Genomic DNA, 27,304 nt, shown 5'->3' with positions numbered 1-27,304 from the left:
ATTGTTGTTTCTACGGACTAAACCCTCCGGTTTATATAGACACCGGAGGGGGCTAGGGTTACACAGAGTCGGTTACAATGGTAGGAGATCTACATATCCGTATCACCAAGCTTACCTTCCACGCCAAGGAAAGTCCCTTCCGGACACGGGACGAAGTCTTCAATCTTGTATCTTCATAGTCCAAGAGTCCGGCTGAAGGTATAGTCCGGCTATCCGGACACCCCCTAATCCAGGACTCCCTCATTTGGGATGCCCCGGAAGGCATCCCCTCTTTCGTCTACTTCCATCGGTAATTTTACTTGGAGCTATATTTTTATTCACCACATGATATGTGTTTTGCTTGGAGCGTCTTGTATGATTTGAGTCTTTGTTTGTTAGTGTGCCACAATCATCCTTGCTGTACACACCTTTTGAGAGAGCCATATATGAATTGGAATTTGTTAGAATACTCTATGTGCGTCACTTATATCTTTTGAGCATTGTAGTTTTTGTTCTAGTGCTTCACTTAGATCTTTTAGAGCACGGTGGTGGGTTTGTTTTAAAGAAACTATTGATCTCTCATGCTTCACTTAGACTATTTTGAGAGTCTTTAATAGCATGGTAATTTGCTTAATGATAATATTCTTGGTATTCAAGATTTGTAAAACTTTCTTTTGAGTGCGTTGAATACTAAGAAAAGATTGATGCCTGCTAATTGTTTTGAGATATGAAGATGGTGATATTAGAGTCATGCTAGTTGAGTAGTTATGAATTTGCGAAATACTTGTGTTAAAGTTTGTGATTCCCGTAGCATGCACGTATGGTGAACCGTTATGTGATGAAGTCGGAGCATGCTTTATTTATTGATTGTCTTCTTTATGAGTGACGGTCGGGGACGAGCGATGGTCTTTTCCTACCAATCTATCCCCCTAGGAGCATGCGCGTAATACTTTGCTTTGATAACTTCTAGATTTTTGCAACAAGTATATGAGTTCTTTATGACTAATGTTGAGTCCATGGATTATACGCACTTTCCTTCCTCCCACCATTGCTAGCCTCTCTAATACCGCGCACCTTTTCGCCGGTATCATACACCCACCATATACCTTCCTCAAAACAGCCACCATACCTACCTATCATGGCCTTTCCATAGCCATTCCAAGATATATTGCCATGCAACTTTCCACTGTTCCGTTTATTATGACACGCTTTATCATTGTCATATTGCTAGCATGATCATGTAGTTGACATCGTATTTGTGGCAAAGCCACCGTTCATAATTCTTTCATACATGTCACTCTTGATTCATTGCATATCCCGGTACACCGCCGGAGGCATTCACATAGAGTCATATTTGTTCTAAGTATTGAGTTGTAATTGTTGAGTTGTAAAGTAAATAAAAGTGTGATGAGCATCATTTTTAGAGCATTGTCCCAAGTGAGGAAAGGATGATGGAGACTATGATTCCCCCACAAGTCGGGATGAGACTCTGGACGAAAAAAAAGAGGCCATAAAAAAGAGAAAAGGCCCAAATAAAAAAATGAGAGAAAAAGAGAGAAGGGACAATGTTACTATCCTTTTACCACACTTGTGCTTCAAAGTAGCACCATGATCTTCATGATAGAGAGTCTCTCATTTTTTCACTTTCATATACTAGTGGGAATTTTTCATTATAGAACTTGGCTTGTATATTCCAATGATGGGCTTCCTCAAATTTCCCTAGGTCTTCGTGAGCAAGCAAGTTGGATGCACACCCACTTAGTTTCTTTCGTTGAGCTTTCATATACTTATAGCTCTAGTGCATCCGTTGCATGGCAATCCCTACTCACTCACATTGATATCTATTGATGGGCATCTCCATAGCCCGTTGATACGCCTAGTTGATGTGAGACTATCTTCCCCTCTTTTTTTCTTCTCCACAACCACCATTCTATTCCACATATAGTGCTATGTCCATGGCTCACGCTCATGTATTGCGTGAAGATCGAAAAAGTTTTGAAAATGTTAAAGTATGAAACAATTGCTTGGCTTGTCATCGGGGTTGTGCATGATTTAAATACTTTGTGTGGTGAAGATAGAGCATAGCCAGACTATATGACTTTGTAGGGATAACTTTCTTTGGCCATGTTATTTTGAGAAGACATAATTGCTTTGTTAGTATGCTTGAAGTATTATTATTTTTATGTCAATATGAGCTTTTGTCTTGAATGTTTCTAATCTGAATATTCATACCACAATTAAGAAGAGTTACATTGAAATTATGCCAAGTAGCATTCCACATCAAAAATTATCTTTTTTATCATTTACCTACTCGAGGACGAGCAGGAATTAAACTTGGGGATGCCTGATACGTCTCCAACGTATCTATAATTTTTGATTGCTCCATGCTATATTATCTACTGTTTTGGACTATATTGGGCTTTATTATTCACTTTTGTATTATTTTTGGGACTAACCTATTAACCGGAGGCCCAGCCTAGAATTGCTTTTTTTTGCCTATTTCAGTGTTTCGAAGAAACGGAATATCAAACGAAGTCCAAACGGAATGAAACCTTCGGGAGCGCGATTTTCTCACCGAACGTGATCCAGGAGACTTGGACCCTGCTCCAAGGAACAAAAGAGGCGGTCACGAGGGTGGGGGCGCCCCTCCTAGGGCGTGCCCCCCTTCCTCGTGGGCCCCTTGGAGCTCCACCGACGTACTCCTTCCTCCTACATATACCTACGTACCCCCAAACTATTAGAACAGGAGCCAAAAACCTAATTCCACCGCCGCAACTTTCTGTATCCATGAGATCCCATCTTGGGGCCTGTTCCGGAGCTCCGCCGGAAGAGGGCCGTCATCACGGAGGGCTTCTACATCATCATAGCCCCTCCGATGAAGTGTGAGTAGTTTACCTTAGACCTTCGGGTCCATAGTTATTAGCTAGATGGCTTCTTCTCTCTTTTTGGATCTCAATACAATGTTCTCCCCTTCTCTCGTGGAAATCTATTCAATGTAATCTTCTTTTTGCGGTGAATTGTGGGTTTATGATCAAGTCTATCTATGAATAATATTTGAATCTTCTCTGAATTCTTTTATGTATGATTGGTTATCTTTGCAAGTCTCTTCGAATTATCTGTTTTGTTTGGCCAACGAGATTGGTAGTTCTTGCAATGGGAGAAGTGCTTAGCTTTGGGTTCGATCTTGCGGTGTCCTTTTCCAGTGACAGAAGGGGCAGCAAGGCACGTATTTTATCGTTACCATCGAGGATAACAAGATGGGGTTTTTATCATATTGCATGAATTTATCCCTCTACATCATGTCATCTTGCTTAAGGCGTTACTCTGTTTTTAACTTAATACTCTAGATGCATGCTGGATAGCGGTCGATGAGTGGAGTAATAGTAGTAGATGAAGGCAGGAGTCGGTCTACTTGTCTCAGACGTGATGCCTATATACATGATCATACCTAGATATTCTCATAACTATGCTCAATTCTGTCAATTGCTCAACAGTAATTTGTTCACCCACCGTAGAAATACTTATGCTCTTGAGAGAAGCCACTAGTGAAACCTATGGTCCCCGGGTCTATTCTCATCATATCAATCTCCATTACTTTATTATTGCTTTGCTTTTTTACTTTGCCTTTTACTTTTTACTTTGCATCTCTATATCAAAAATACCGAAAATATTATCTATCCTATCTATCAGATCTCACTTACCGAGAAGGGATTGACAACCCCTAATCGCGTTGGTTGCGTTGAGCTATTGTTCTGTGTAGGTACGAGGGACTTGTGCGTAGCCTCCTACTGGATTGATACCTTGGTTCTCAAAAACTGAGGGAAATACTTATGCTACTCTGCTGCATCATCCTCTCCTCTTCGGGGAAATCCAACGCAAGCTCAAGACGTAGCAGCGCACCACATGTATAATGCGCCATTAGTGTCCATATTGGCTATAGCTGTTTTTCTAGTAGTGTAATGATGAAGCCATGGTTTTCTTGAATCCTTTGACACTAGACAACGTGACATATAGAAGGGTAGATGAGATCAGGAAAAATAGGGACCATTTTCTGCACATCCAGAATGGCGCCATTTTGTTAAATCCCTTGTTTGACATTCATGAGAGAGGCGGTCCGGGCCAAACCCTAGAAGTGTTGCCGAGGCCACCCCAAACCCTAGAAGCATCGAGGCCACCCAAATTTACTAAGTTAAAAGAGCGTTGTCGAGGCCACCCCAAACCGTAGAAGCGTCGAGGCCACTATTTAATATTCCTTGTTGTGATTAGCTAGCTAGGTCTATGTTTGCCACTAATATATCCATATCTCATGTTTGTATATTAATTGCCATGTTGTAATATTTGCAGAAACTATGGAGCAAAGAGACTTGGAAACAGAATAGTTGTTGGGGGACTTAATCCTCGGCGGAGGTGATGTCTTGTCGTATCTCAACGACACCGATGGTCTGCAAGGAGGGGTTGAAGGCTCCGGTGATCAAACAATGGAGGAGGAAGGACATGATCATGATGGCTCCGGTGACCGAACAGAGGAGGGAGCTGTTGCAAAGTCCGGCGAGGTATATATATTAATTAAGCCTGTGCTGACTAGCTAATTTATGCATTAATTGTTTTGGTATGTACATATATTAACGCTTCTTCCTTCTTCTATGGCCCTCCGGATCGAGCCAAACTTCGGTAATGAGACGAGGCCCGAAGAAAAGGTTGCGCCAGGATGAAGGTTCACGATCACAACAATCTCTAACGATGGCCAACTGATTGAACCCAGACGGACCAAGGAAGAATTTTCTGCTCAGTGCAGGGCTATTGTTAGGGACATGAACCCGATCAGCATCCAACTATGGAATAAGCCCAAGAATGAACACCCTCAAGTTCCTTATGTCTAGGATAGACAGAAAGAAGATCTTTGGACCTCGCTGAAGGCAAATTTCACCCTATCGCCAGAGGAGGATCCGGATAAGCCAGTTATAGAGCCATTAGTCAAGGAGTGTGCTCTTAAGAAGATGGCAGGTCTATTCAGGAGGTGGAAGAATGAGTTGAGATCAATGTTTGATGACAAAGGGAAGACTCCAGAATTCACCGGCCGATTTGAGAAGATAAGAGATCACTGGCCCGCATTTGTGGCCTACAAGACATCGGACAAGAGTAAGAAGATGTCAGAGACAAATCAGATAAATGCTGCAAAGAAGAAGTTTCACCATCGCACGGGGTCAGGTGGCTACCTCAAAGCCCGGCCGCTATGGGACAAAACTGAGAATGACCTGCTTGCTAAAAGGGGTCAAACCAGAGACACTGAACTGGCCAGACCGTTCAAGGACTTGGTTCTTCGGAGTTGGGGGAACCTTGGACCCTGAAACAGGGAAGTGCGTTTGGATGGACGAGTAACTCGCAATACCCGTCAAGAAGCTTCAGAAGTGTATCGCCGCAGCGCAGCAAGGACCGTCCATTCCCGACAGAGAGAATGATGAGCTGACCGAGGCCCTCGGGAATCCTGAGCATCCTGGACGACCACGAGCTACGCCAGGCTCCGTTGAGTGGAAGGTTGGGTTTCCCTGCGCAGGCGGTTACAAAACCCGGGAGAGGAAGAGGAACCTAGAGCTCAGCAAAATGCAGAAGCTGAATGCAAGAGTACAAAAGCTAGAGGAACAAGTTGAGAGCCAGCGAGCTGCCGGAGCTACCCCCGAAGCTACCGCGCCATCTCAGCGGAGAAGCAACATGGCTTCTACCGAGCTCGTTTAGCAACCTAACTTCACGGCTCCTAGCTACCCCGTGGATGCTGTCACGGAGGCTCAACATTGCCAACTTATGACGCAACCGATGGAGCTTTTCGCTTCCGTCTGATTCCACATGGCTATGCTGTTGTGATGGTGGATGAAGTAACGGAGGGATTTGAGGGGTTCGAGCTTGACCACCCTACAGGTGAAGGGGAGACTCAGCTGGGTCTTGCTCTGAAGACTCCATGTCTATGGCGAAAGAAGCACATCAAGCTTCCGAAATGAACGCCTCTGCCTCCTCCTCCTCCTCCGGTGAGTCAGGGCAATCCTCCTCCTCCTCTGCCGCCGCCGCCGCCGAGTGATCAGGGCACTCCGCCTCCTTCTCCAGCTGCTCCGACGCGTAAGGACGGCACTCCGCCTCCTCCTTCACCTCCTTCGGCGCGTCCGAGTAGTCTGCATCCTCCTCCGCCTGGTCAGCAACGGCAGAAGACAGATGCCGCCGCTCCGGCTCCTCCAGCGCGTGGGAGCACTCCGCCTCGTAAGCAACGACGGAAGAGAGACGCCGCCGCTCCGGCTGCTAGCAGTACAGCCAAAGGCGGGAGGTAATTCAGATACGGTCCATCACTCAAGCCTCTGGAAAAGTTACCATACGAGAGGACCGTGGAGGAAAACGCGAAGATCTGTGAAGCCTATGTGAAGGACTTTTTTGCAAAGAAACCTCCACCTCCGAAAGAGATGATAGATCCGGTGAAATTCAAGCACACTATCGATGCCCTGAAGCGACCACCACCGCCTCCGCCGGATGACAACCATGTCCGCGCTCTTAAAAAGACACTACAAGAAGTGCGCCGGTCGGGAACTACTTCTAGTGATAAAAGGTTAGAAGAACGAAGAAGTGGGAAAAAATTCCCCAGCTTGGGGAACAGGCGAACCAATCATTCCCCCCGCTCAAGGTGTCTAGCGATATCATCGCTAATCTGTCGGGGATGGTGCCCGGTACCAATCCTGCTGATTACCTGAGCGATGATGTACACTTTGATACAATGGAGGTGGATGAATTAAGATACCAGCACGGGCAGCCTCTCATGAAACCTGATCATCCTCCTCTAACAACGATGATGCGAAGATTCCATGAATGGTACATGAAAACCTGCAGGGAGTCTGGGAAGGTTGTTTTGACAATGAGAATTAAAGAGGAGCACGACGTCTTTGGAACTGGTCTGTTTTCTGTTGCATTTGAGGAGTTATTCCAGTTATACAATAAAAAGACCCTTGACAAAACACTCGTGACTTGCTACTGTCTGTAAGTACTACTTCTATAATTAAGTCTCTCTCTATACATATAGCTCAGCTCTTTCATTGCATGTATATATAATTATCCTCACTATTATGAAAATTGAAGATCGTCGAATGCAGGAAAGCACAAATCTGGGACATTGGGTTCATTAACCCAGATATCATACATGAATGGACGGTTAAACACAATGTCACAAAAATCGAGGACAACTTGCTACAATCGTTGCTTAAAATTAACACAAAGATAAAATACTCTTTCCTTACAACTTCAAGTGAGTGTTAATGTCTTATGCATATTCGGTTTCCCTTATTATTACTCAAGGTTATAGTAATGTAATTGATGAGTTATGCATGCGTGCGCAGCTTCCACTTTATTCTGCTAGAGATCCAGCTTGAGAAGGGAGTAGTAACCGTCATAGACTCGAGACGAAAAGATCCCCAGGACTATGCAAACATGACTGTAATGCTCTAGAAGTAAGTTCACTTGATCATTATCGCACCATATCGGCAACTTTGTTCATTTGATCCTGATATCAAATGATTATTTTCTTTGTCTGACAGGGTTTGGAAAGAGTTCACCACAATGACTTTGGGACTGTTGAGGGAGCTGCGATTTACACTCCCGAAAGTAAGTGCTACTACCTAGTTCCGCACATCTGCCATTGATTCTAGTTTCATCAATACCATTTATAATGCTTGATTATCAGTTTGATTGAAATCTATTTCTCGTAAAGTGGTTGTGGCAGGAAGCCGGGAATGATTTTTGTGGATACTATGTTTGCGAGTACATCTACAACGTGACGATCTCTAATAAGCGGGGCCACTCTAAAAAACAATATGATGTGCGTAAGAAAAAATATTCACAATTTTTATTTTATTACCATCATTTATGTTGAGTTTCATTCATATACATCCCCTTCTTCAAATTAGGTCTGGCAGATGCAGGATGAACTCCTACCACATGATCGCATAAACGCAATTCAAGAGGAATTGGCGGGATTCTTTCTGGACCACGTCATCAATAAAGCCGAAAAATACCATGTGGAAATTGAGATAGACATGAGATGTTAGGGATTGTAAGAGATCTTATATTGTATATATGTACCTAGTAGCGTCTGATAGATATACGAAAACTTGTTGTTCAAACAATCTCTCGGAGAAAGAGAGGTCACTCCTCTCTGTATATGTTCATGATGATCTTGTATTTAATGGTTCCTTCATTTGGTTACTACCTAGCGTGTCGAGTTCTCTCTATACGTATAGTAGCTAGCGTCGACCAAGCACGGAGATAAGAGAGGACACTTCTCTCTATTAGCTAGCTAACACCCTAAATTAACCCCCCCCCCCAAAAAAAACCCCTAAACCCACCCCCTTTCAAAAAAACCTCAGCTCCTGCCAGGTGCTGACACTTGGATGCCTTTTGGTCCCGGTTGGTGTTACCAACCGGGACTAAAGGTGCTCCTGCCTGGGCACCCCGCAGTGGCCACGTGGAGCCCCTTCTGTCCCAGTTCGTAAGGGAACCGGGACTAAAGGGTTTGGGCTTTAGTCCCGACCCTTTTGTCCCAGTTCCAGAACCAGGACTAAAGGCCCTTTGGAACCAGGACAAATGGACTGTTTTCTACTAGTGGCTGGTGCTGTTGACGATGGTGGGCATGGCCGTGGCCACGGATCTGGATCCCACCAGATCCGTCGTTGATTCTTCACGTGAGTGGTCACCAGCATGATGAGGGCTCCGGTGAGGGGATGGAGGATCTCCACCGGAGTACCAGCGGCAGCATACGTCTTCATGGCGAAGCTCGCATGGTTTCAGCCAGCCACGAGATCGGGACGATGCGGCTTCCGATGAAAACCGCGCTTGACTACGGTCTTGGCGGACGATGGTGGCGTCTCTAACGTTGTTTCCTTCTCGAGGCATCATTGTTGCTGGTCACATCAACTTGACCGGGATGTTCCAGTGGAAACCCTAGTTCTGGGTTTACCGGACTGGATGATGGCGGCGCCTTCAATGTCGTTCTTCCTCCGTTTGGAGCAAGTGTTGGCTGGAGGGGACAAGATGAGGAGCGGTTTTACATCTACCTTGCACAAGACCGACAGCGGATCACGGTGGCATGGCGATGCGAAGTTTCGGCAACGGGTGCGTGTGGATGGATATGTGTAGGATGGTGGCGTTGTCAGGCGCCATGGTGGCGTCGACGGCAGGCCTGGCAAGGTCTGTGCGTTAATACCTGCTCTGGAGATGGATCAATGGAAGACGACGGTGGCGGCCTCTGAGAGTGCGTCGGACCAGTGTGTGACCCAGTCCCGGCATTGTGGCTTCGCTGGGACATCCAGCTTTAGATGTTAGGCTTTGGTGCGATGTCTGTTTGATATTCGGCTCGAACATTCAGCACCCCTGGGGTGAAAACAGCACAGTCACGCCCAAAATAAATGAAAGAGAAAATACAGAAGAAACAAATGCCGACAATGGCGGATCAACAAAAACGAAGAAGCCTCGCGACCGCTGCATCCACCGGAGATCGCCCACCAAGCTCCGAGACTCCGAATAGCCGGTACCAATCAAAACCTCCAAGAAGGGATGTGATGATGATGACGCTACTGCCAAGGGTTTACCCCGGTACACGACGAGGAGAGAGGAAAGGTAGCCTCGATGCCCTCCAGGAAGGTCCGGCGGCACCCTCAGGCGCCATCGCGTCGATGTCGGCCAAGCCAACAGGGATTTCTCCCGATCCCAGCCTTCACCTCAGGAACTCCGGAGCTCGCCACCAAACCGACCACCACCCTGCGCCAACCCGATCATGAAGCTTCTCACACTGTCTCACCATGGCACCGCGAAGCATGGCCTGCACAATGAACAAGAGGAGCCGGGACTAGCGCAGCAGCACCGTCGGCACGTGGGAGGGCCCCACCTCCAGTGTCAACGCCGGTAGCTAACCGGACGCAATAGCAGGAACATACTAGGCCCGTGGCCCCATGGGCCCGGCCGGGCTCTCAGAAGCCCGTAAAGTTCCTGCCTTCGCGCTGCAGCTGGCACACCGTCAGCATCACCGCCCCCTGTCCAAGCCACTCCCCTGCCTCCCTGCATAGTGGGCGTCGAGGCCGCGCCGGAGCCGGCCCGAATAATTGTGTACATTGCTTGCTCTACTCAAGCGATGGCTACAATCATCTATCGCCATCGGTTGTGGACATAAATCGATGCAGAAAATGGTCATCGTCATTAGTTGGAAAACTGGTGGCGATAGGGTCTGAAGACCAATGGTGATCACGTTTGTGAACCAACGGTGATGGCATCTTCTCCGCAGTAGTGATTTCTTTCTCTGAAGTTAGTCGGGGCCTCGGTTGCCATGCCTCTGCGTGGGGAACCCCGGATCTGGAGCGGCGGCTCCATTGGCAAGGCACGGCCGGCTAGCAGCCGTGCGGGCGGTGGTCTGGCGTCCCAACCACGCGGGCGGTGGGATCCGGTGGTCGTTGGCGGCCGGCGGCGGCTTCTATGGCGGTCGATGCGCGCGATCTGGCGCCTCCCCTCCTCCCCTGTTTGGCATGCGGGCCAGCCTGGTCGGGCCGCGCTTCCTCTTGGTCGCCGGTTCTGTACAGGAGGCACTGCTGGTGGCCGGGATCTAGTTCGGGCGAAATCCCTGGCCGTCCATGACCGGCCGCGCCGACGGCGATGCCTGAGGGCGCCGTTCCCTTCTTGAAGGCGCCGCTTTGGGAACCTTGGGCTTGGGTGGCGCTTGTGGGTGGTGGGCGACGGCGGTGGTGCGGCCTATCCTAGCATGGATTTACATCCGTTCCTTGGAGATGGACTCGCGTAGGTGGAGGTCGTCGTTTGGCATTGTGGTGGCGTCAATGCCGGAGGACCTGCCAAGGCTCGCGTAGGTGAAGGTCGCCGTTTGGAGTCGTGGTGGCGTCGATGGCGGAGGACCTGCCAAGGTTCTCACCTCAATCTGCTCTAATGATGGACCAGTGGAAGATGGCGGCGACGACACATGTGAGTGCGTCGGACCGGTTTGAGCCCCGGACCCGGCAGATGACTCGGTCGGGGCCTCCGGCTTTAGATGTTAGGCTTAGGTGAGAGGTCTGGGTATGTGGCCCAGCTTGCACCCCTTCATCATTTGGATAGGAGTAGCGGTAGATGTTGCCAAGATGGCGGATTCAGGCATATTGTTGTTCTACTTTGCAAGGTCCTCAAGAATAATCAATAAAATGGCCGCATGCATCTCCCAGATGCAGAGGCCGGGGGTCATCCTCCTTTTCTAAAAAAAAAACTCTTAGTTTGGGATGGAGTATTCACAACTACCATTTAGACAACCTCTCTCCATTGGAACTAGTACATTGAGTTATTGGATTCCTATGAAAAGAATGGGTAAGTTGATATTGATTTTGCAAATTATCTGCCACTTGAACTTGTGGGGAAGGCCAATGCAGTGTACCTATAATATTTCCCTGACAAGAACGGTCAAGTTGTAGTTATTTTTGTCAAAATATTCGCCACTTGGTCTTGTGTGAAAGACCAATTCAATGTACATCATCCTGCATGAAACACCCATCTTGGCGGGATCCAAGTAACGCCAATTGCTACCGACAAAAATTGGATAGTTTAATTTGTAATCCAACCGACTGTGAGGGCTTCAAATATGAGCAAAGTGAAATTTTAATGACAAGTCACTTCGAATTTGGAAACTGCTTCAGAGTAGTTACGACTTCGGTGGAAGGTACTAATACGATGTTGCAAAAAAAAAAGGACTGGTTCAGTGTTTTTACTCTTAGTAATTGCTCAGAGTAGTTACGAGTACTTTTGCTTAAGTAAAAATAGAAAAATCAAATGTAGCCGCCACCAAACCCAACCCTTAGTGTTGACAAGATGCTGTATTACGACCATGTGGGCGCCAGCGAGTAATCATTATAAAATATTGTACTGATTGATATGGCCGGATGGATCCATCACACACCGACGACCATCTTCATTTCTCCCCTCTCCGTGGAAAGCAAGTCTAGCAATGGCATCTCCTGGAGGCGACGAGGAAGTAGAGCAGCAGAAGACAGACGGCCATTTCTCGGGCTCAAGGTCCAGCTCCAGCTCCAGGTTTGTAGGCTAGGTTCTTCTCTCCTCTCTAGGATTGCTGCAGGTTCTTATGCGGCTAGCTTAACACATCTGATGATATCACCCGATCGACTCACATATAGATCTTTGGTTAAATTCTTAACTTGTCATATTATACGTTTGCCGTGGGTAGGGATTCAGTTTATACCAGCGGAGACATTAACACTGGCGAAAGGTCACACTGTGAAGCCAGGGAGCCAACAAGTATACCGCTGAAATTGTTAGAAAAAATCACGAATGATTTCTCCGAGGAGCGATTACTTGGTTATGGTGCGTATGGAAGAGTTTACAGGGTAAGACTGATTCATGACACTTTGTTTCTACCAAAAATGTTTCTGACACGTAGTCAACAAACAAAGCTTGATACTTATATTTTCTACTTGAAATATGATGTTGTGTGCTGATAATACATGTTGATAAGGGTGTGTGCGACGACGGACGAGAGATCGCTGTAAAGCGGCTCCATAACAACATACAAACAATTGATGACAAGCAATTCATACATGAGTTTGATAATCTTATGATGCTTAATCATCCAAACATTATACGGTTAGTAGGCTACTGCTATGAAACACAACGCGAACATACAAAATTCGAAGGAAGAGTTGTTTTTGCTGAAACAACATATAAAGCTCTTTGCTTCGAGTATATGTCCAAGGGGAGCCTTAAAAAGCATATATCTGGTACGAGACCACTCCACTTCAAGTACAGTACATACATACTTATGTTATGAAGCATTGTCAAGAAACAAATCATCTATATCTGGATTCCACTCACAGCTTCTTTGTATAATAAATTTGCAGACGAATGTGTTGGACTCGATTGGAAAACACGTTACAAGATTATCAAAGGAGCTTGTGAAGGTTTAAAATACCTTCATGAAGGATTCAAAAACCCATTTTACCATCTGGACCTAAAACCAGACAATATACTTCTAGATGAAAACTTGGCCCCAAAACTGGCAGATTTTGGTTTATCCAAGCTCGCCGGCGAAGAGCAAACCAGAATAACACAAAGTCCTATTGCAGGAACTCGGTAAGTAAATGCTTCCTACGAATGAAACCATTTCCAATGAATAAACTGTATTTATAATATTTAGGTTGCCATGTGCAGTGGATACATGGCACCGGAATACTTTTCTGAAAGGAAGGTCTCAAAGAAGTTGGACATATTTAGCTTGGGTGTTGTAATGACCGAGATAATTGCAGGGCCTAGCGGCCATACAAGATATGCTGAAATGCAGTACCAAGAGTTTCTTGATCAAGTAAGAATGCTATCTCTTCAACAGGACAAAAGGGCCATGTTTATTTTGAACAAATGCTCTACCTTTGCATGCTGTAATTCTAGCTTTACACTTCTATTAAACAGGTACATGGAAATTGGAGAAAAAGGTTGCAAACAATATGGAGTTCTCCCGAGCCACTAGAGGCACACTGCAAGCAAGTGAAAAGGTGCACTGAGATTGCACTGCGCTGCATGGACGATGATAGGCACAAAAGGCCAAGTATAGTGGATACCATACATGAACTTAACAAGACTGAACTTCTTATTGAAAAGGCTACTGATTACGAACAAGATCTGCCTACTTCCAATTCAAATTTTGTGGAGAAGATTACTTATTATGAACAAGAACCATCAGCACCCCCCGCTTCCAATTCAAATATGATGGAGATGGTTACTTATTTTGGACAAGAACCATCAGCACTGCCTGCTTCCACTTCAAATGTTGTTCAACCTGTAGTATCAGCTCCACTTTCAACACCATTCACACCCCCTTCCCCACCACCATCTTACATTGGATCTCCAACACCACTTCAGCGCCCACCTCCAGTGAGTAGTTATGTTATGTCGCCGCCTCCGCCACCACCACGACCACCAAGTGGTGGCTTCATGGAATTCTTCCGCGCGGTCATCCACAGGAAGCCCAAGATCATCGGTACATGCCCTTTCTCCATTTCCTTCCTCAATCACTCTTATGTTCTGTTTGAGATAGGCAGTGCATCGCATGACATCTCCCTTTTCACTTTAGCATCTTCTGCACAGTTCTGCCTGCCTCTCAAAGATTTCCAGCGAGGAGATACCTATGTGTGTGTCTCTATATATTGATTTTTCTGTTTCCATAGGGCATGTCCGAGAGTTCTCTTACCGGCAATTGAAGACTGCAACACGTGAGTTCGCGGAGATACAAAAGATTGGAGAGGGTGGCTTTGGCAGAGTCTATAAAGGTATGGTGAAGCTGCAAGACAAAGAGGGGAAACAAACAGAAGTGCCTGTGGCAATAAAAAAGAGTACACATGCTAGATCAGACCAAGCGAGGCAAGCTTTTAATAATGAGATTGACATTATGAGCCCCTTGAACCATTGCAACATTATACGTCTTATGGGTTGGAGTGACGATAGGCAAGAGCTCTTCCTTGTCTACGAACTAGCGGAGGATCTCAACCTTGAGGCCCGGCTTTACAGTTCAACTTTAGTTCTAGATTGGCACCAAAGGTAGTTAAGTTAAACACAAATATAGCCTGCAGATTAGTCTTTTCTTCATTCAGCAAAAGAAACGACGACCTTGCAATCTTCAAATTACTTGTCTGAAAGAGAATGCGTCGTCTGTGTTTCAGGTACAACATACTAGTTGGAATAGCATCGGGTCTTGACTACCTCCATAATAATTGTGAGAAACCCGTCCTGCATATGGATATCAAGCCAGGTAATGTGATGCTGGATAGGAACTTCAAAGCTAAACTGTGTGACTTCGGCTTGGTGATGCAACTCACCCGTGCGGTAACCTCGGTCTCCACGGAAGTAGTCATTGGAACACAAGCCTACATGGACCCGTTATGCTGGAAAAACAAGAAGATAAGTAAGGATTCTGATGTCTACAGCTTCGGAGTGCTGTTGCTCGAGGTTCTATGTGCTGCAAAGCCGAACCTAATGGATATCGCCGGGAAAAACACCCTCATTGAGAGGGTTCGTGAGTGTCAGAAGAAAAATGCGATTTTCATTGCAGCTGACACACGGTTAGGGACCGAGTTCAAGGACAAAATCGAAGGAGCTTTGTCGATCGGGCTCCATTGTGTCGAAGCACGCCGCGGTGACCGTCCAACAATCCATATTGTGTTGTCCCAATTAAAAAGCATGCACGGAGCATATGTGAGTCTCGACACAGGCAGGTGAAGATGCTCGCACCTGCAGTGAAGCCTTACGCAATCTGTACAACGACAAAGTTGATCACGAGCTAAAGCTATTAACTTTCCATGTTATTGTTTACCATATGCTATAAGTTACCATGTGTGTGTGCACGCACCTGCACCTATTCAACATCTCCCTGCTCAATAATGGGATTGATCCAGCATTGTGTCTCCACTCATGTAACCTATGCGGTCATGTAACTGGTCGTTCATCTCATGATTCAATAAATTTTTGTTGCAAATGCCCACCCTCCACTACCAGAATATCCGCCTACGCCGACGGCTTCATCTATGACGACGGATTGAGATATGCCGACGGCGTTTCTACGCCTACGGCCTGCCCTAGGCCGTCGGCATATGTCCATCTATGCCGACGGCGGCCCGTGGTGTGGCAGAGATAGGCCTACGGCATAGCCGTCGGCATAGGCCTGACCCATGCCCTCTGCCACGTCATCGATCCGCGTGCGATGCCACGTCATCGATCCGTGGGATCGTAGCTCCGTGTGCGCAGCTATGCCGACGGCGGCATACATTTTTTTTACTTTATATTATTTTTTACTTTTTATTTTTTTCACAAGATAAAGGTGCTTTATGTAAACAAAAAACATACCCCGATGGTATATCGATTGCCCCCCTCACGGACGTCACTGTCACCATGTCACGGAGGGGGGAAACGGTAGACACGGAGGGAATCTGGTTAGTGGGGGGATTCGGGGTGGCCTTCGGGGTGTAGCTATGCCACTGAAACATCGCATGGGTCCCGATGCATGTGTGAAAGTGCTCTGGCATGCGTAGACGCCCGTCTTGGGGCTCCGCGGTGTGGCCCACCCTCCACGCAAGGCAGTGTCGCCGTCACTTGGAGGGGGGCCACACCCCGGAGACGCGTGCCGCCTCTTCAGACATGCCACCACACCACCCCGCATGTATGAGGGCCCGGTGCGACACTCCGGTGGCATTGCTACCCCCTCAGGGCCCCCGTCCGGCCTAACCCTGTAGCGTTTGACCACAAGATCTAGCCCTTTGACTTTACACGGACGGGCTTTGACCAGTGGACCTCTCCACCCGGTTGTGCTAGGAAAGCCCAGAGGAACACTTTGGAGCGACATCCGGGCCAAACCCACAGCAAGATCCCCTCCGTGTGGACCCGACGTGTCCGTTTTCCCCCTCCGGGTGCCGGCGGCGCCGCCGTCCGTGAGGGGGGCCACACCCCGGAGACGCGTGCCGCCTCTTCAGACAAGCCACCACACCACCCCGCATGTATGAGGGCCCGGTGCGATGCTCCGGTGGCATTGCTACCCCCAGGGCCCCCGTCCCGCCTAACCCTGTAGCGTTTGACCACGAGATCTTGCCCTTTGACTTTACACGGACGGGCTTTGACCAGTGGACCTCTCCACCCGGTTGTGTTAGGAAAGCCCATAGGAACACTTTGGAGCAACATCCGGGCCAAACCCACAGCAAGATCCCCTCCGTGTAGACCCGACGCGTCCGTTTTCCCCCTCCAGGTGCCGGCGGCGCCGCCGTCCGTGAGGGGGGCCACACCCCGGAGACGTGTGCCGCCTCTTCAGACATGCCACCACACCACCCCGCATTTATGAGGGCCCGGCACGACGCTCCGGTAGCATTGCTACCCCTAGGGCCCCTGTCCCGCCTAACCCTGTAGCATTTGACCATGAGATCTAGCCCTTTGACTTTACACGGACGGGCTTTAACCAGTGGACCTCTCCACCCGGTTGTGTTAGGAAAGCCCATAGGAACACTTTGGAGCAACATCCGGGCCAAACCCACAGCAAGATACCCTCCATGTAGACCCGACGCGTCCGTTTCCCCCCTCCAGGTGCTGGCGGTGCCGCCGTCCGTGTGGGGGGCCACACCCCGGAGACGCGTGCCGCCTCTTCAGACATGCCACCACACCATCCCGCGTGTATGAGGGCCCGGTGCAACGCTCCGGTGGCATTGCTACCCCCCAGGACCCCCGTCCCGCCTAACCCTGCAGCGTTTGACCACGAGATCTAGCACTTTGACTTTACACGGACGGGCTTTGATGAGTGGAACTCTCCACCCGGTTGTGTTAGGTCAGCCCATAGGAACACTTTGGAGCAACATACAGGCCAAACCCACAGCAAGGTCCCCTCCGTGTAGACCCGACGCGTCCGTTTTCCCCCTCCAGGTGCCGGCGAGGTGGAACTATTTTTTCAAAAAAAAAGTGGTAGCCATCTATGCCTACGGTCTAGCCGTCGGCATAGGCCTCCTATCTATGCCGAAGGCCTGGCCCTCGGCATTGGGCCACCTTATCCACTCTGCTCGCTACCACTGACATGTGGTCCCAGCCTATGCCAACGGCAGAGCCGTCGACATAGGGCCACCTTATCCACTCGGTGGGCCTCCTCCTCCACTCATTTCTCTCCCTCTCCCCCCAACCGCACCCGACCCTAACCCCGCGCCGATCCAAACACCGCCGCCACCCTCTCACCGCCGCCGCCCACCACCTCCGACGTCCTCTCTGCCCGCCCTGAGCCCGCCCCGCCACCTGCCCCGACCGTGCCGTCGCCCGCCCCGAGCCCGCCCCGCGCCTGATGCCCCGACCCCGCACAGACCCCGCGCCACCCGCCCCGACCCGCGTCGACGGCCCCGAGCATGCCACTGCCCGCCCCGAGCCCGTCGCCGCCCGCCCCGCTCCGACCCCGCGCCGCCCCACCCCGACCACGCGCCGGCCACCCCCACCGGAAACAAAGCTAAGATTGAAGCTTCCATAGTTGAGGCACTTATCCTAGAGGAGGTGTTAGACCTCAGGACATCATACTATCCAGACCACGTTCCCCATCTGCATAACAAGGTGCCTCGATACAATATAGAAGAGCCCAAGTATCAACCCAGGCTCCATCTATTCAATGTGCAAGGTGGGAGGGCTGGGGCCTCAAAATCTTATAATATGCCATGACAAGAGTGGGAGGACCTCATGTTCTATATCTTGCACAACATCAAGGAAGTTGAGGAAGTGTGGATAAGCTAATACCACTACACCATTCCTTTATGTCTTCCACATCATCATGTTCTATGTTCACTTAGTCCCGGTCTAACACCGCTTTTCTTCTTTTACTGATTTCGTTCAAGAGGGATGGACGGGAATGAATCCTCCTACTGAGGCGGTGGCACTTACTCTTCTCTGTCATGGAAACCCTGGACGTAAAAATTTTGTTGCTTGGTTCATGGAGAAAGTAATTTTCCACATTCCCCTATTAAATACCTAGTTCAACATTTATTAGTTAACCGAACTAATGCACCGAGCAATTTCAATTATACTTGTAGGGAAAAGATCCGAACATATCTATGGATGATGAATTGAGATGGGTTTCCATGGGTTTTGACCCTGCCGTCATGACATGTAAAAAGTATGATGTGAATGGGTATCGCTTCCATACAGAGGAGCACCAGAACAGCCGGCCTAATCCCAAAACTATAAATACCGGAGTGTACACCCCTGGTCAAAATTCAGTAGACTACTACGGAAGGGTACAAAATATATATATGAGATTAAATTCTGCAAGGGGCGCGAGACCCTAAGTCTGCCTGTGATCAAATGCCGATGGTTCGATCCGCGGGAGGGGGTAAAACATATGCCTTCCATTAATTTGGTCGAAGTTAAACTATCAACCGTCTATGCCGGAGCCGATCTCTTCATTGCGGCTACCCAAGCTACACAAGTTTATTATCTGCCTTACCCATGCCAGAAAGAGTACCTAAAGGGTTGGGAAGTTGTGTTCAAGGCGTCGCCACATGGTAAGCTACCGGACCCGAATGAAGACAATTACTACAACATTAACCCCATGACATACGAGGGAGTGTTCTATCAAGAGCAACCTGATGATGATGATGTGGTTAGAAACGATGACGCTAGACCATTGGGTGATGATGATGTGGATGCAAACGAGGACGATGCACGGAATGATGGTGAGACCATTGTCAATGAAAGGCATTGGGAAATACTCCCTCCATTCCAGAATATAAGGTGTATTGGTTTCCGTGCAAGTCAACCATTTGAATGTTTGACCAAGATTATAGAATAAAATAACAACATCTGCAATACCTAGTAGATAAAATATGAAACTACTTTTCATGATGGATCAAATGAGATCAATTTCATATTGTGAGTGTTGATATATTTTTATAAAAACTCGGTCAAACTTGTACTCGTTTGACTTTTGAAAAAACAAATACACCTTATATAACGGAACGGAGGGAGTAATAAGTAGATGATGGGTTGCTAGAGTGACAGAAGCTTAAACCCTAGTTTATGTGTTGCTTCGTAAGGGGCTGATTTGGATCCATATGTTTCATGCTATGGTTAGGTTTACCTTAATTCTTCTTTCATAGTTGCGGATGCTTGCGAGAGTGGTTAATCATAAGTGGGATGCCTGCCCAAAGAAGGGCATTACCCAAGCACCGGTCCACCCACATATCAAATTATCAAAGTAACGAACGCGAATCATATGAGCATGATGAAAACTAGCTTGAAGATAATTCCCATGTGTCCTCGGGAGCGCTTTCCTTTATATAAGAGTTTGTCCAGGCTTGTCCTTTGCTACAAAAAGGATTGGGCCACCTTGCTGCACCTTGTTTACTTTAGTGACTTGTTACCCGTTACGAATTACCTTATCACAAAACTATCTGTTACCGATAATTCAGTGCTTGCAGAGAATACCTGATAACCCACAAGTGTAGGGGATCGCAACAGTTTTCGAGGGTAGAGTATTCAACCCAAATTTATTGATTCGACACAAGGGGAGCCAAAGAATATTCTCAAGTATTAGCAGTTGACTTGTCAATTCAACCACACCTGGAAACTTAATATCTGCAGCAAAGTGTTTAGTAGCAAAGTAATATCATAGTAGTGGTAACGGTAGCAAAGGTAATGGTAGCAAAAGTAATATTTTTCGGTTTTTGTAGTGATTGTAACAATAGCAACGGAAAAGTAAATAAGCGAAGAACTATATGTGAAAAGCTCGTAGGCATTGGATCGGTGATGGATAATTATGTCGGATGCGGTTCATCATGTAACAGTCATAACATAGGGTGACACGGAACTAGCTCCAATTCATCAATGTAATGTAGGCATGTATTCCGAATATAGCCACACGTGCTTATGGAAAAGAACTTGCATGACATCTTTTGTCCTACCCTCCCGTGGCAGCGGGGTCCTAAGGGAAACTAAGGGATATTAAGGCCTCCTTTTAATAGAGTACCGGAACAAAGCATTAACACATAGTGAATACATGAACTCCTCAAACTACGGTCATCACCGGGAGTGGTCCCGATTATTGTCACTTCGGGGTTGCCGGATCATAACACATAGTAGGTGACTATAGACTTGCAAGATAGGATCAAGAACTCACATATATTCATGAAAACATAATAGGTTCAGATCTGAAATCATGGCACTCGGGCCCTAGTGACAAGCATTAAGCATAGCAAAGTCATAGCAACATCAATCTTAGAACATAGTGGATACTAGGGATCAAACCCTAACAAAACTAACTCGATTACATCATAGATCTCATCCAACCCATCACCGTCCAGCAAGCCTACGATGGAATTACTCACGCACGGCGGTGAGCATCATGAAATTGGTGATGGAGCATGGTTGATGATGATGACGGCGACGGATTCCCCTCTCTGGAGCCCCGAACGGACTCCAGATCAGCCCTCCCGAGAGAGTTTAGGGCTTGGAGGCGGCTCCGAATCGTAAAACGCGATGAATCCTTCTCTCTGATTTTTTTTCTCCCCGAACACGAATATATGGAGTTGGAGTTGAGGTCGGTGGAGCACCAGGGGGCCCACGAGGCAGGGGGCACGCCCAGGGGGGTAGGCGCGCCTCCCACCCTCGTGGAAAGGGTGTGGGCCCCCTGGCCTTGATTCTTTCGCAAGTATTTTTCTTATTTTCCAAAAATAAGTTTCGTGGAGTTTCAGGTCATTCTGAGTTAGTTCCATTCAAATCATGCAAGTTAGAGTCCAAAACAAGGGCAAAAGTGTTTGGCAAAGTAGATACGACGGAGACGTATCAACTCCCCCAAGCTTAAACCTTTGCTTGTCCTCAAGCAATTCAGTTGATAAACTGAAAGTGAGATGAATATCAAAGAATTGGTAATATTAGTAGACGTCAAGAAATGCCTATGAACTATTCACTTGTTATTGAACCATTTGATGTTTGGGGCTTTGATTATATGGGACCGTTTCCTTCCTCTAATGGGTATGCACATATTTTAGTTGTTGTTGATTACGTTACTAAGTGGGTAGAAGCTATTCCAACTAGTAGTGCTGATCATAACACCTCTATTAAGATGCTTAAAGAAGTTATTTTTCCAAGGTTTGGAGTCCCTAGATACTTAATGACTGATGGTGGTTCACATTTTATTCATGGTGCTTTCCGTAAAATGCTTGCTAAGTATGATGTTAATCATAGAATTGCATCTCCATACCACCCACAGTCTAGTGGTCAAGTAGAACTGAGTAATAGAGAGATTAAATTAATTTTGCAAAAGACTGTTAATAGATCTAGAAAGAATTGGTCCAAGAAACTAGATGATGCATTATGGGCCTATAGAATTGCATATAAAAATCGTATGGGTATGTCTCCGCATAAAATGGTTTATGGAAAAGCATGTCACTTACCTCTTGAACTAGAACATAAGGCATATTGGGCCATTAAAGAGCTCAATTATGATTTCAAACTTGCCGGTGAGAAGAGGCTATTTGACATTAGCTCACTTGATGAGTCGAGAACCCAGGCTTATGAGAATGCCAGACTATTTAAAGAAAAAGTTAAAAGATGGCATGACAAAAGGATACAAAAGCGTGAGTTTAATGTAGGTGATTATGTTTTGCTATACAACTCTCGTTTAAGATTTTTTGCAGGAAAACTACTCTCTAAATGGGAAGGTCCTTACGTTATCGAGGAGGTCTATCGTTCCGGTGCCATAAAAATCAACAACTTCGAAGGCACAAATCCGAAGGTGGTGAACGGTCAAAGAATCAAACATTATATCTCAGGTAATCCCATAAATGTTGAAACCAGTGTTATTGACACCGTAACCCCGGAGGAGTACATAAGGGACACTTTCCAGAACGTTTCAGACTCTCCGAAAAGGAATAGGTATGTGGCACGGTAAGCAAACCGACTCCAAAACAGTTCTAATAGCAATTTTTCTCCATTTTGGAATATTAAAAAAATAGGAAAATAAGAAGTAGTCTGAAAGGGACACGAGGCATCCACGAGGGTGGAGGGCGCGCCCTACCCCCTGGGCACGCCCCCTGCCTCGTGGACACCTCGTGTGCCCTCCGGACTCCGTTTTCTTGCACAATACTTTTTTTGGTCGGTAAAAATTCATTATATAATCTCCCGAAGGTTTTGACTACCGTACCACGACAAAATCCTCTGCTTTTGTTTCGAGCTGTTTTTCTGACAGATCTAGATCACCATGACATCTTCAAGCGCCCCCAAGGACAAGTTTTTCGAGAAGGTCATCAACCCATACCTCGCGGAGGTGCTCTAACACCCTCAAACCATTGAGATGCGTGAGGGGGTGCTGCACATCTGCGATATTGAGGGACCAAGGAGGACCGGAAGCATGGAGACAAGACTCGAAGCGATGGAGCAACAAGTTTTCAAGTGCTAGGGGATGGTGGAACACGAACTCAATGCCAACCATATGATGATCGCGGAGTTCACCAACAACCACAAGCTGGATGCCAAGAACATTGGGGAGACCATCTTCAAGCTTCATGAGAAAATCGAGCACCTCCAAGCCCAGATCTATGACTTGCAAAACCAAAACTGTGAGTATGAATATAGATTCAAGAGGATGAGTTTGGCTGCAGATTTGAGGATCCCGGAGACTCGATCATCCTTCTATGATGGTGAACCTATGCCTTGGAAGATGGACGACAAGCCTACATCATCAATAACTCCATCATCACCACCTCCGAAGAAAGAGACATAAACACATGGGTATGGGCACTCCCCTTGGCAACTACCAAGCTTGGGGGAGGTGCCCCGGTATCGTATCACCATCACACTTTTATCTTTACCGTTTTTCTTAGTTCGATCCTTTTGGTTATATCTTGATCTAGTAGAATAAAGTTTAGTATGATCTAGCTTTGAGTTTTGTGTTGATCCTTATCTATGTAATTGAGTCCGTGAGCTATATATAATAAAGATTAGTCTTGAGTCGAGGGCTTGGTTATCTTGCTATGATCTTTAGGGAATAAAAGAAAAAAAGGAAGAATAAAAAGAAATAAAGAGATCATATTGATCTTACGGAGAGTAATGACTTCACATATAAATAGTATGATGAATAAAAGTTGTTGAGAGTTGACAAACATAGTTTTGGTCATCATTGCAATTAATAGGAAGTAATAAAGAAAGAGAGGTTTTCACATATAAATATACTATATTGGACATCTTTTATGATTGTGAGCACTCATAAAAATATGACATGCTAAAAAGTTGATGTTGGACAAGGAAGACAACGTAATGGGTTATGTTTTCTTATATCCGAAATAAATTATATTGTCATGGATCATCCAACATGTTGAGCTTGTCTTTCCCCCTCATGCTAGCCAAATTCTTTGCACCAAGTAGAGATACTACTTGTGCTTCCAAATATCCTTAAACCCAGTTTTGCCATGAGAGTCCACCATATCTACCTATGGATTGAGTAAGATCCTTCAAGTAAGTTGTCATTGTTGCAAGCAATAAAAATTGCTCTCTAAATATGTATGATTTATTAGTATGGAGAAAATAAGCTTTATACGAGCTTGTGATAAGGAAGAAATAAAAGCGACAGATTGCATAATAAAGGTCCCTATCACAAGTGGCAATATAAAGTGATGTTTTTTGCATTAAGATTTTGTGCATCCACCCATAAAAGCACATGACAACCTCTCCTTCCCTCTGCGAAAGGCCTATCTTTTATTTTTGTCTTATACCTTTCACAAGAGTCATGGTGATCTTCACCTTTCCTTTTTACACTTTATCCTTTGGCAAGCACTATGTGTTGGAAAGATCCTGATATATATATATATATATATATATATATATATATATATATCTAATTGGATGTGGGTTTTCATAAGGCATCATTGTTGACGTTACCCTTGAGGTAAAATGTGACACCCTCGATTCAATCGTACACTAATCATACACGCAAATGTGTATGATCAAGATCAAGGACTCACGGGAAGATATCACAGCACAACTCTAGACACAAATAAAATAATACAAGCTTTATATTACAAGCCATGGGCCTCGAGGGCTCGAATACATAAGCTCGAATACACAAGAGTCAGCGGAAGCAACAATATCTAAGTACATACATGAGTTAGACAAGTTTGCCTTAAGAAGGCCAGCACAAAAGCACCTACGATCGAAAAGGCAAGGCCTCCTGCCTGAGAGCCTCCTAACTACTCCTAGTCGTCGGCGGTCTCCACGTAGTAGTAGGCACCCTCAGTGTAGTAGCAGTCGTCGTCGAAGGTGGCGTCTGGATCCTGGGCTCTGACATCTGGTTGCATCAACCAGAAAGAAGAAGAGAGGGGGAAAAGGGGGAGCAAAGCAACCGTGAGTACTCATCCAAAGTACTCGCAAGCAAGGATCTACACTACATATGCATCGGTATCAATGAAATGGGCTGTATCTGTGGACTGAACTACAGAATGCCAGAAGAGAAGGGGGAAAGCCTAGCCTATCAAAGACTAGCATCTTCAAGCGTCTTGCATCATCAGAAGAGATAAGAGTAGCATAAAGTAAAATAGTAGTAGTGTTATCAACCTCGGCCAGAGATCCTTTCTCGACTCCCTGCGAGAAAGCAATCCCAGAACCATACTATCCAGTTATCACCTCAAGTATCTAGTTCTAGTTGTATCGATCGAGATAAAACTCCGAGTGTCCGTTACCGTAGGACAAGCTATCGATAGATGTTTTCTTCCCTGCAGGGGTGCACCAACTTACCCACCACGCTCGATTAACTCCGGCCGGACACACTTTCCCGGGTCATGCCCGGCCTCGGCCAAACAATACGCCGCAACCCAACCTAGGCTTAATAGAGAGGTCAGCACGCCGGACTAAACCTATGCCCCCAGGGGTCTTGGGCCGTCGCCCCGGGAACTCCTGCACGTTGCGAGGGCGGCCGGTGAGCAGACCTAGCTACCTCCTTAAAAAGGCAGGTCCTTACCAGTCCAACCCGGCGCGCGCCGCTCAGTCGCTGACATCTATTAAGCTTCGGCTGATGCATACGACGCAGAACGCCCATACTATGCCCACGTGATGGTTAGTGCTATCAGGCCAGAGGCCCCTCGGATCAAATATCCAAATTGTAGTGGATTAGGAACGCGCGGTAACAAGAAGAGACTCATGAAAGATGTGACCCCGTTGCCCCGTCTCGAGGACTTGCGACAAGGGCTAGGAATGCCCGGCCACGCCTCATATTTTTCTCGCAGGCACCCTCCAGGTCAACCCGTCTCCACATCACTCGCAAATATGCTCGCGTGGGTACCCCTCAGGGCCGACCCGTCTTTAGTAACAGGGTGCAATGTAAAGTCATAGTAACCAAGTAACCATGTGTCTAACACCAAGGGGAAAACCTAAGGAATCACCCTTGACGGATTCCACTCGATGTAATCATCAAGGTGAACGTAAGAGGAATCACCCCCGAGGTTCACACTTGAGGGGTTGCACAAAAGAGTCGTATCGGAAGTGGTTAAGGCGGAATCACCCTCGATGACCACGACCGAATAGCTACACTATAGGGTTAACATCAGAAGTGCTGTAGAGGTCTCACCCTCGGCACTCGATAGTAACCCAGCAGTGTCGAGCAACTAAGGGGAAAGTGATGTGCGGTGCCGGGGCCTAGTTTTCGATCCCGTTGATCGGGTCTTCGATGATGAAGCAGGCGCAACAAGGAAAAGATGGGGGTCACTGATGGATCACTAACCAACCTATACTAAGCAGTTTAGGATACGCAGGTAGGTAACAATAAGCAGGTTACAAAAGCAGGCTATGCATCAGAATAGGAGCAAACAATAACAGTAGCAAAATCTAATGCAAGCATGAGAGAATTGAATGGGCGATATTGGGATGATCAAAGGGGGGTCTTGCCTGGAAGCTCTGCTGAAAAGGAAGAAGTGTCGTCGTCGACGTAGTCGATCACAGGGCAGCATCAGTCTCGGGGTCTACCGAAGAGAAGAGGGGGAAGAAACAATAATATAAAGCAAACAAAGCATCATAAAGCATAACATGGCAATACGTGGTGCTAGAGGTGACCTAACACAGTACTAGGTGATACCGGCAAAAGGGGGGAAAACATCCGGGAAAGTATTCCTGGTGTTTTGCGTTTTCGGACAAACAGACCAGAGGTGGATTGTTGCATGTTCTCTATGCTAGGGTGAAGGAAATATGCCCTAGAGGCAATAATAAAGTTATTATTTATTTCCTTATATCATGACAAATGTTTATTATTCATGCTAGAATTGTATTAACCGGAAACATAATACATGTGTGAATACATAGACAAACAGAGCGTCACTAGTATGCCTCTACTTGACTAGCTCGTTAATCAAAGATGGTTATGTTTCCTAACCATAAACAAAGAGTTGTTATTTGATTAACGGGATCACATCATTAGGTGAATGATCTGATTGACATGACCCATTTCATTAGCTTAGCACCCGATCGTTTAGTATGTTGCTATTGCTTTCTTCATGACTTATACATGTTCCTATGACTATGAGATTATGCAACTCCCGTTTGCCGGAGGAACACTTTGTGTGCTACCAAACGTCACAACGTAAATGGGTGATTATAAAGGTGCTCTACAGGTGTCTCCAAAGGTAGATGTTGGGTTGGCGTATTTCGAGATTAGGATTTGTCACTCCGATTGTCGGAGAGGTATCTCTGGGCCCTCTCGGTAATGCACATCACATAAGCCTTGCAAGCATTAAAACTAATGTGTTAGTTGTGAGATGATGTATTACGGAACGAGTAAAGAGAC

The 27,304-nt window shown here is 46.6% G+C and overlaps 2 protein-coding genes across 4 annotated transcripts in view; both read left to right on the top strand.

Moving 5' to 3' along the window:
* The window catches only part of LOC147987976 (cysteine-rich receptor-like protein kinase 7), a 111,926-nt gene that overhangs the window by 71,980 nt on the left and 12,642 nt on the right, over positions 1–27,304 (top strand). The window lies entirely within an intron of this gene.
* Positions 11,914–15,396, top strand: LOC147987978 (receptor like protein kinase S.2-like). Of its 3 annotated transcripts, none has more exons than XM_087545530.1 (8): positions 11,914–12,063; positions 12,215–12,374; positions 12,503–12,764; positions 12,885–13,116; positions 13,195–13,345; positions 13,450–14,017; positions 14,205–14,574; positions 14,697–15,396. In XM_087545530.1, the coding sequence occupies exons 1-8, from the start codon at positions 11,978–11,980 to the stop codon at positions 15,250–15,252; spliced, it is 2,385 nt and encodes a 794-aa protein (XP_087401656.1). In that variant the 5' UTR covers positions 11,914–11,977; the 3' UTR covers positions 15,253–15,396. The 3 variants fall into 3 exon arrangements, with proteins under 3 accessions (XP_087401656.1, XP_087401658.1, XP_087401657.1); XM_087545532.1 differs by having other exon boundaries at positions 11,929–12,063; positions 12,223–12,374; positions 12,639–12,764; XM_087545531.1 differs by having other exon boundaries at positions 11,929–12,063; positions 12,223–12,764.

This window comes from Triticum urartu, chromosome 2A (genome assembly GCF_056163025.1).
Source record: "Triticum urartu cultivar PI428250 chromosome 2A, HENAU_Tu73, whole genome shotgun sequence".
Taxonomy (NCBI): Eukaryota; Viridiplantae; Streptophyta; class Magnoliopsida; order Poales; family Poaceae; genus Triticum; species Triticum urartu.
The sequence above is the reverse complement of the archived record's forward strand: the minus strand, read 5'-3'. Positions and strand labels throughout refer to the sequence as shown.